The sequence below is a fragment of the Otolemur garnettii genome, unplaced genomic scaffold (assembly GCF_000181295.1).
Source record: "Otolemur garnettii isolate 467f Iridium unplaced genomic scaffold, OtoGar3 scaffold00066, whole genome shotgun sequence".
Lineage (NCBI taxonomy): Eukaryota > Metazoa > Chordata > Mammalia > Primates > Galagidae > Otolemur > Otolemur garnettii.
This window is the reverse complement of record NW_003852461.1, coordinates 642442-652949: the sequence shown is the minus strand read 5'-3', so window position 1 is coordinate 652949 and position 10508 is coordinate 642442. Positions and strand designations below refer to the sequence as shown.

The 10508-nt window shown below is 54.3% G+C and overlaps 1 protein-coding gene across 1 annotated transcript in view; it reads left to right on the top strand.

The window, feature by feature from the left end:
• The window catches only part of GLIS1 (GLIS family zinc finger 1), a 224727-nt gene that overhangs the window by 212102 nt on the left and 2117 nt on the right, over positions 1 to 10508 (top strand). The window contains exons 7-9 of the mRNA XM_003793104.1: positions 3846 to 4002; positions 9092 to 9282; positions 9809 to 9976. Of these exons, the coding sequence (XP_003793152.1) occupies positions 3846 to 4002; positions 9092 to 9282; positions 9809 to 9976 (516 nt within the window). The remainder of the gene's footprint in view (positions 1 to 3845; positions 4003 to 9091; positions 9283 to 9808; positions 9977 to 10508) is intronic.

Sequence of the window (10508 nt, the reverse complement as noted above, 5' to 3'; positions counted from 1 at the left end):
ATTGCCAAACAGCCTCAGGAAGAGAAGGTTTTACCCTTCTCATGGGCCCCTTTCATTGGGGACTTTGCTCAGACAGGCCCACAAGGGCAGGGACACCCAGGAGGACAGGTGCTGTGCAGGAGAGGGTCACACGCTCCCTCTCCTGCTAGAGGACCCCTTGGTGCAGGCTGCTTCTCACAGGGTCAGAATTGCTGAAATGGCAGTCCTGGAAGGGACCCTGGGGCTGATCTAGCCTGGGGATAAAGCTATCAAGTGCCAGCTCCCAGCGACAGGCAGTGACAGCTTGGAGCTCTGTGTTGAGGATTCTGAAGCCACAGCTGACTAGCAATGCTGCCCCCAGGACAAGGCCCTGCACCCACCATTTCTACTCCGGGGAACTCAGCCTATGCGGGAGAAGGATTTCCCCCTGGTCATACAGAGAAGTTAGCAGCCGGTCTAGGGCACAAGTCTGTACTCCCGAACAGCAGTCTAACGCTGTCCCAGGGAGAAGGAGCAAGGCCAGCAATAACTATCCCTTGAGTGCCTGCCTGGGCCAGTCACATCATGTAAAGACATCATCTAGAATTTCTAGACCAAGCGATTCCCCAGCCACCCCGTGGGGAGGTGTCAGACGCATGCCACAGATGAGAAACAGAATCTGCTGAGACGCCGTCACAGACCGGGGGCCTCACAGGTGATGCCACACCTGCTGGGACCTGCCATGCTTGCCCAGGGACAGCCAGTCAATCATGCGTTCCCTGCTTTGAGCCTCAGTTTCCCTCACAGACCTCCCATGCGAGCACATGTGACTGTGGACGTGATCGCTTATATAGGAACCATAAATCCCTTTCATTTTGCTTTTACAACCATTGTTGGTCGTGGTGAACAAGAAGAGTAACGATTTACTCATCCCTTAAACAATAAGGCGGCAGCCCATGTTTATTAAGTGCAGGAGGTGCTCGGGACCAAAAGTGTGTATGGTAACTACGGTGAGCCTCCCGTCTTAAGGTACATGCTGGCTATGGCCAGCAAGTGGCAGAGACAGGATTTAACCCAAGTCAGCTGACAGCTGACTGTGCTTTTAACCAGATAGTCTACTGGCCCCTGTTGCTAACGCCACTCCTCTGCCACACGCCGTCCCTACTGCATGTCCCCTATGCTGGTTATTGTCCTCAAGCTTCCACCAGGCAACACCAGGAGCCCTGGGTTCCCCAGACTTCAACCCACCAGGATCTCCTGCAAGCTGCAGGGCAGATAGCTGGCGGAGGCACAGTCGGGAACAGATGTTAGGGCCAGAGGTTAAGCGCTCACAGCTGATGATTGATGACACTGCCTTACAGCCTAAAGTAGTGCATTTTGGTTGAGCCCAGCAGGCTCCATGGCGTCCCCAGTTCTGCCCCTTGCGGTCTGGTAATTCCTTCATTTTCCCCAGTGTTCATCTTCATGGTCAACAATCCCTCCTTCACCTACTGGGTCGTCCACCATGTGTCTGTTCTCAGGGGAGGGCACTGTACAGGCAGGGACCCAGACCCAGGGAGGGCAGAGGAGAGCAGGGTTAGAAGAGTCCAGAACAGAGGGGTGAGGGTGAAGGAGGAGGCAGAGAGGGAGACATCAGGTTTTCCTTGTCTGGTTACAGGAAACTCCTCTGCGCTTGTCTCATGGGAGGCACCGCTCTCTTCTTCCAGGAAACCCCGGGACCGTATCTGGAGGCCCTCCCTTAGCAGACCCGGGGTAACGTGATGGGCAGTGAGGACGTGGGCAGCCTGAGGTCGGCATGGCTGAGGGAGTGGGAGCAGGATTTATAAGGGTTCCAGGCCTTCCCAGCTGTCAGGCCCCCAAATTGGTTCAAGGTGGCAGGTGAGGAGAGGCTAAGGAGAGTGTCCCTCAATCCAGGAAGGGCTGTGTGGCCACAGGAGGCAGTGGCTGGGGATACGTGGCACTGGCGTTAGGAGAGGAGGTCCCAAGAGGCAGGGAGGGCAAGGACTGGGGCTGAGAGCTGAAGGGTGCGTGAGAGCCTGCCCAGAACCCAGTCCCCTAGCCAGATGTCCAGACCATGACCTGAGCAAGAGGCCACATCAATTCCTGTCCCTGGCCTCAAATGGACTCTCTCTCTACTGCTTGGAAGACAGGCCTGATTAGCTGCCCACTCTGTGACTTTGGACATGTTACTTAACTTGTGAAGATTTAGTTTCTGCATCTTAAAATGGGACTGTATTATCTCCCCCGCTGACAGTTGTCGAGATGGTTAAACTAGATAATGTGGAGAAAGCGCTTGGCACATAGTGTATTCTTAGTTGACAGTAATTATTGTTGTAAGAGTAGAGTTTCACCTAATGTAACATAGGGTGCTGGCTGCTCTGACTCCAGGCCAGAGGCTACAAACCATTTGGTCTCATAGGCACGTGGAGGTTATTTTGGGCTGTTGTTTTTTGCTTTCTAATGGTTTCGATGTAGAGGCCTTTGCAGGACATCATCTGTCCACTTTGCCACAGTCCTTGCTGCTTCCTGTTGTTAACCCCTGAAGCTCCACCTATTTTGCTCCCTGCTGTGCTGCCTAAGGCATTAAGTTTGCAGCCTGTGCTGCAACCCTGCTCAGTTCCTGGAAGCCTCCTGAATTTCGGGCCTGGGTCAGAGAGTTCATCTGAGATGAGCTAGCCTTGGAAATCTAACTGCCAAGAAGGTACATAAAATTCCTCCCTCACCCTGTCGGTGGAAGGAGCCAGTGCATGCTCAAATTGGTCCTCACCGCATCAGTGCACCTCTGGGCACAGCCCCGGGCCCACAGAGTCTTCCAGGGCGTCCACTTGATACATTGTTTTCAGGGGAAATGATGTCAATTTCTATTAAAATTAAACTTGGCCAGATTGAAGAGAGGAGGCAACATTCATCCTGTTTTTTCCGAAATAATAGGGAATTTCAAAAACTTACAGCGCTTCCTATGTCCCTCCCAGGGTCTGGTCCCAGAGTAGGAGTTTATTCCCCGCTGTGATTTGGGTTCCTTGGTGAAGGCACGTGGGGAGTGTTGGCCTCAGTAGCTCCCAAACCCACAATTGGGACCCGGGAGCAACATCTGACTCTAATCTTGCACCCCCATTGATTTGTTAAATGGCCTGTCTTCTTAACAAGGGTAAGAAGCTTAACGAGAGTAAGATGTGATTAAAAGGTGTCTTCTGAAAGTTTAGAATCTCAGCTAGAGCCTGGCTGACTCCTCACTGGGGACCCTTATGTAGCATATCACCTGTACACATCCACGGCAGCCCTCTCAGAGGTCTTCCAAGTCAGCCTGCCACCCAAGTGGAGCGGTCCTCTCTTTCTGGAATCCTTCACCGTGGACACCCAGTCTCTGCTTGCACACCGCTGGGGATGGATAGTTACTCTACCCAAAGGCAGCGTGTCGGCCTATGGCAGCATCACCTGTCAGAAGGCACTGCCAGGCCCTGAGCTGGTGTCTGCTTCTCTCAAGCTTCCCTCCATTCCAGGGTCCCCCTCTGCTTCCGGGATGATACAAAATAAGCCCCCTTTTTTCCAGAGGAGCCTCACAGAGATTCGGAGCACCTGTTCCACACATGTCCTACCCCCATATATACACACGGGGCATGTCCGTCCATGCCTCTGGCAGTCCCTTGCAGTCCACCTCTGCTATGGGGCTGGGCCCCAGCCCTGGATACAGCCCTTTAGCCAAGACTGCCCTGAGCAGCATGGAGCCATCACCTCCTTTATTTGGGTGCTTAAACTTCTATTAATACAACCTTGCTTATTTTCCTTTTTGTCTGTCCCCATAATCAGGCACACACAGCTCCTGGGCTGCCCACAGTCATCTCTAGGGAGTGGCCAAAGCCCAGTAACATTTGTTTGATTCTCTACAGGTGTGTATCCTGGCTCCATCACCCCCCATAATGGGGTTGCATCGGGCATCCTGCCCCCCACACAAGATGTCCCTTCCAGGCATCACCCACTGGATGCCACCACCAGTTCCCACCACCATCTGTCCCCTCTGCCTGTGGCCGAGAGCACCAGGGATGGGTATGTACACCACACCAAGCCAGTCCTCCTCCAGGGGCAGTAAGTGGGCACCTGCGTGGGAGGGAGGCAAGGGCAAGTGCCCCATGTACTATCTGGTGGTTATTTTTTTATTATTATTTATTATTATTATTATTTTTTTTTTTGGTCAAGACAGAGTTTTACCCTATGCCCTGAGCAGAGTGCAATGGTGTCATAGCTCACTGCAACCCCAGACTCCAGCTGGGGGCATCCTGCTGCCTCAGCCTCTAAAGCCACTGGGATTACAGGCGCTTGCTGCAGCACCTGGCTGGGTTTTTCCATTTTTTTCATGATTTGGGGTCTCACTCTCGCTCAGACAAACCTCAAACTCCTAAGCTCAAGCAATCCTCCCACCTCAGCCTCCCACCTCAGCCTCCCACAGTGCTGTTATTACAGGCGTGAGCCACCACGCCCAGCTTATCTGGTTGTTATTAATAATGAAAATAGCCAGCAGTTATGGGCCACTTGTGCATATGGCGCTGTGAACTCTTTCTGTGCATAGTTTCACTGGAGCCTCCCCATAACCCTAGGAGATGGACGGTGCCAGCACCCAGGCTTCTGAGTGCATCCCTTCATATACCCTCTTCTACCCCAAGGGACCCTGGGAATATGCTGTGCTCCCCACCCAACCCCAGGCCTCCTTGGGGCTCTCTCTGCCTTTTTCTTGGCTCATCCAGCAAGTAGTGAGTGGACTGCCTACTGCCCACTCCAGAGGTGCTGGCTGAGGCCTCCATCTCTGGCCACTGTAGCTGTAGCCATTGCTTGGTCTTCGGGGGCTGTCTAGGAGCCCTGACTGCAGGATCACTGCAGAGAGGGCGGCCTTTGCCTGGATTCAATGTGGTTCTCATTGTGGCCACTGCCGTGGGTGGAAAGGGTGCATGTGTTAATTGCAGGTCTCTAATGCTATAATGGGTTGGTTGCTTGGGTTTCCTTACAAATGAGCAGGCGGAGGCCTCTCAGCCCACCACCTGCCTTCCCTGCCTTTTCGGCTTGACACCAGCAGTAACTCAAACGTGTCCCCCAAGACCGAGCCCCAGCACTTTCCTCCTTGCCTGCTCTTCCTCCCCAAGGCTGTAGCCTTGGCCCTGGCATGCCTGCGTCTGGGGCCAGTCTGGCTTGGTCACCAAGTTTGTGGCCCATTGCTCCTACCCGGGCTCCTCCCTCCATCCATCTGTCTATCCGTTCATTCAGTTATGGAGGCCCTGTGGGCAGGCCCCGGGCCCACTGTGAGAGGGAGGCACACAGGCCTGCAGAGAGTGGTCATAGAGGAGGCAGAAAGGGCTGTGGGGGTCCAGAAGAGATCCTAGGGGGAAGGTGTCAGGGAAGACTTCCTGAAGAGGGTGAGGCCGGAGTCAGGCGAGTAGAGAGGTTGGGAGGAAGGAAGGAGCAGCAAGGATGAAGGCAGCCTGGTAAGAGCCTGGTATGTTCCATATCCTGTGGGGTGACAGGTCTCTAGGGCCCAATCACAAGGCCTGGAATGGGACTCTATCCTGAAGGGTATTGACACTGTCACGGTCAGTTTTGGGTATGAGGCTGCCGGCCTGTGGCACTGGGCTGGGTTGCAGGACACAGGATGGAGCATACAGTGACAGATGGCTTCCTAAGCCATGGCCAGGTGCAGGGTGGGAGGAGCACCAGAGGGCGATGTGACACAGAACAAGCAGGAGTCGGGAAGCCCTGGCCAGGTGGGGATGGGGACATCCAGGATGAGCCCTGGTGTGTACAGGAACTGTTCTCAGAGGAGGGGAAGATTGTGGCTGCAATGTGGGCAGAGGGTCCCAAAGACACAGCTGGAACAGGCTACACAGGGAACCAGAAGACCAGGCCCCCCAAGCCTCCATTTCTTCCCCTATAAAAGACATCAAAAAACCCCTCCTCTGGGAAGGTAGTGAGGGTCAACTACCCATGCTTGGCACTGCCTGTGTCACCTGTTACACGTTCCACTGACACTGGCCCCCTGCTCCTACCTACCCACCCACCTGCTCAGCCCAGCTGCTTACCTACCAGCCAGCCCCCAAACATCTCCAACCAAAGGAAAATAAACCACAGAGGTCTTCCCCAGCTAGGCCTGTGCACTCAGCTCTGCCTTGCCCATCACACGCCTGCTGCCTGCATAAGTGCCCAGCCGAGTTCCTGCAGTGAGAAGCTGAGTGACAACAAGACAGGACTCCCGACCTGCCAGCCCACCCCTGCCTGCGGGAGCAGGGCCCCAAGTCTCCAGCTCCTCTAGCCACAGGACAGAGGGGCCCTCGTGCCTGATACCAGGCCCAGGCCCAGCTTGAATGGGTTTCTCTTTTCATCCCTTGAGAAGAGAGCCGGAGGGAGAGGCCTTCAGCCATCTTCCTGCCAAAGTCAACAGGGAACAGCCACTCGTGGCTCCCCAGTGGTTTGCTGGGACGTTTAAATAACTTGACAGAATTATCTGATTCACTCAAAATATGCTAAGAGGGCCTGACTTCATGACCAAATTTATTTACCCTGGCTCAGAAGAGACGCTGAATAGGGTATTTTTTTTCCCAGCCTTGTGCGAGGTATGAAGCTCTCAGCCTGCCAGGCCAGTGAGGTTTTATAATAATTTTTATAGGTTCCAATTGAAGCAAAAATATTTGATTTAGGAATCATTTGCATGACTCAGAAGAGGAGCTCCAGAGGATCTTTTTTTCCTTTTAAAGAGTTCAGGTAGAGCAGCACAGCCTCAGCCTTCGTGTCTGCCATGGATAGAGGCGTGTTCTGTTTAATTTCACTGGCTGTGAAGGTGGCAAATGTGGATTTATGGCAGGGTTGAGACAGAAAACAAACTTGGAAAATGCGTGTTTTTTTCTCCTTCGGATCTGGTTCTCCTTAATACTGCAATGCTGTTAATCTCTGGGTTTTGGAGCTGAAAGGTTCAGAAACCCATTTGTTAGTGTTATCGGTCGTCTGCCATGTGCCAGGCCCGAGTGCTGGCTACGCAGTGACTGACAGGGGCCGAGACCTGGCCCTCCCTCCTGCAGGGAGTCCTGGCAGGAAACCAGGGGAGAGCGAGGTCAGGGCTGCCCCCAGATGAGATGGAAATAAGGCAGGTACCCTGCAGCAGGCCTGAAGGAAGGAGGGCTGGCTCCCCTAGCTGTGCCTCAGCCCAGCTTCGGCCGGGAGACCTGACAGTGAGTACACAGGGCATGTGCACGGCCCTCCACAGTTTGTCGTGCGGCAGACCTGTCCACCTGATGATCCTGTCATACAGACCTAAAAGTAATGGGGACGATCACAGTGATTCATTCAGGGAGGCTTGATGAGGATTTGGTTCAAAACTTAAAAAGGTAGTCAGGCACCATGGCTCCCACCTATAATCCTAGCACTCTGGGAGGCTGAGGTGGAAGGGTCTCCTAAGCACAGGAATTTGAGACCAGCCTGAGCAAGAGCGAAACTGACCCATCTCTAGTAAAACTAAAAAAACTAGCCAGGTGTTGTGGTGAGCACCTGTAGTCCCAGCTACTCGGGAGTCTGAGGCAAGAAGATCACTTGAACCCAAGAGTTTGAGGTTGCTGTGAGCTATGCCACCACGCCCCTCGACCCAGGGAGACAGAGTGAGGCTCTGTCTCAAAAAAATAAATAAAATAAATTTAAAAGGTGACATATACCTGTAGTGTGTTAGTTGCTAGGCCAGGGGTCCAGCATAGACCTGGGGGCAGTTTTCCCCTGCCCCCAGCAAGCTCACAGTAATGGGGAACCCCCCCAGGCAGCAGAGCAGAGGGTCAGTGATAGAGGGTTGCCCAGGCTGGAGGAAGCACAGGGGAACCTGGCCCAGCAGCAGACCTGGAGCCCCAGCCTCTCTCCACATCTCCTTTCTCCATTTCCGTAGAGTCCTCCCTTCAGAAAGGGACACTGATCTGTCTACTGACACCTCATGTGTCAGTGCACAAGGGTAACATGCCTGGCTGACAAGGTCACCTGGAGCTGTGACATTGAACTTGCAGTATATTTTAATGTGGATGGTCCAACACACCCCAAGTCCAAACAAGAAAATAGAGACTCTTAAGTTCTTACTTAGGCAATACAGAAAGGCTTTATAGGCTATGAGCCTCCACCTGGTCCCAAGAGCCCCTACCCTCAACTGATCCCAAAGCTATTTTATTCCCTGAGAGTAGGACCCCAGAGCCTTAGGAGGGCAGCACAAGGAGGGAGCCTCCCCCACAGCCATGTGCAGTCCAGCTAGGTGTCCACTGAGCTGGGCTGGGCTCAGGGGCCTGCAGAAAGCTCTCGTGGGCTTCCAGAGAGCACAGCTTTGAGCCCACATCCACTCAGGATCTGTACCACTGTAAACAGTGAGCTTCCTAGCACAGGAGATCACGGGTGGAGGGGAGATAGCCAGGGATGGAGACAAGAGAAGGTCCCTGGGAGTACACCACGCAGGGGAAAAAGAAAGCCTGGATGTGAGATCCACCTGCTAGTTTTTCTTCCCTTCATCTTGGCAACATGATGATGATGATAGAATGGCTAAGAATGTCCTCCTGGGTGCTTTATCGGCATTCCTTTAATTTTAGCCACATTGTAATTCATGAGGTGAGTGCTGCATGGCCAAGAGCAACTTGGATGCAAGAACACCTGTGTGGTGGAGGCCTGGGACCAGGCAGGGGCTCCATGAATGGTGACTGTCAGTGGTGTGGGCTATTCAGGGCTTCTCCCTGGAGGCCAACCCTGCAGGGGCGGCTGGGTTTAGCTCTCAGTAGTGTGAACTGGAGTGTGCCAGCTGGGCGCACGTGGCCCCTCAAGGAAACGAAGGCTCAGAGACGCCAGGCAGTTTGCCCAAAGTCGCTTGGCCAGTGAGAGCAGTTAGGGGTCTGAACACAGTTCTGTTGACTGCAGAGGTCACGCTTATTACCTCCGTTCCTTGCTGGCTATCAGGCCTAAATACCAGATTCTAACACTTACAGGGTTTTCAAATTTCTATTTGAGCATAATCAGAAATAAAAGCTTCCTCTTCTAACTGCCTCCTCGTAGTCAGAGCAGCTCAGCTGGTGAGCTTTCTGCTGCTGGAGGCGTGGACAGTGCCAGCCCTTTCCCTCCAGACGGCCATCTCTGTTCTCTCCAGGTTGGGGCCTGGCCTCCTCTCGCACATGGTCGGCTCCCTGAAGGGACTTGGGCCACCGCCTCTGCCACTGTCAGGCTGCTCATCCTCCCAGAGCCATTCCCCCGGGGGCCAGCCCTTCTCCACACTCCCCAGCAAGCCATCCTACCCACCTTTCCAGAGCCCTCCGCCCCCGCCTCTGCCCAGCCCACAAGGTAAGCTCTGCTGGGGGCCACTCAGGGACCCCTCAGGAATGAGACACTGGCCTGGGGGAGGCACATAGCTACTGAGAGAATGACAGGCTGGACACTGAGGGCCATGTTGGGAGAAGCTGGGAGACAGATGACCTAAAAGGCCCAGCCAAGGGCACATCCTGGAGGAGATTGGTTCAGAAAATGAGGAAGAGTTTGTTTCATGGGCAAGGTGTACAGGGGTATGCTCAGCATGGGCAGCAGGGGTGAGGGATGGGGAATGCTGGGCCTGAGTGTGGGAGGAGTAGGAGGGGCACACTCCCTCCCTCAGAGCGCTAGCGACAGTCACAGGGAATCATCTCAGCCTCCCTTGGCCTGCACGCCACACCATGCAGGGCAGAGCTGAGAAAGGGGCGTCAGGCTGCTCATACCGTGCTCTCTCCTCTCCATCACACCCCTGCTGCCTGGACAGGACAGTGAGGACGTCGTCCCCTGCCTGCCCTGGGTGTTTTCCCTCTGTTCACGCAGCCCCTGCCACCTCCTTCTGCAGGCTACCAGGGCAGTTTCCACTCCATCCAGAACTGCTTCCCCTATGGTGACTGCTACCGGACAACTGAGCCAGCAGCCAGCGGGGATGGATTGGCCGGGGAGGCCCACGGTTTCAACCCCCTGCGGCCCAACGGCTACCACAGCCTTAATGCACCTTTGCCTGCCACAGGTGAGCCCTGCCTGCTGCCTCCCCGCCCCGAGCGCCCACTGAGGCCCAGCCCCGTGCTGGGTGCTTTATGCACGTTGTCCTGCATCCTGTGGACAGCCCGTGAGGTAGGTTCATCCCTGCTTTGTGGAGAGGGAAACAGAGGCTCAGAGCGGCCCCAGGACCCACAGAACTGGGAGTGGCCCCCTGCCTGTGAACTCAGTGTACCTTCCACAGCTTCACATGGCTTATATGTGTCTGGACCTGATGGGTCTCTGAAGACTCAGTCTGGGAGCTCCTGGTCTAATCAGTGCTTCACTCTGAATATTTACCGCATATTAACCTGCTATGTGCTGGGCACAGGCCTAAGCCTCGGGGATGTCTCAGAGAACAAAATGCATACTGATCTCAATTTAACGGATGAGGAAGGTCGGGCACCATGGCTCATGCCTGTAATCCTGGAACTCTGGGAGGCTGAGGCAGGTAGATTGGTTGAATTCAGGAATTTATGATCAGCCTGAGCAAGAGCAAGACCCCTGTCTCTACTAAAAAAAAA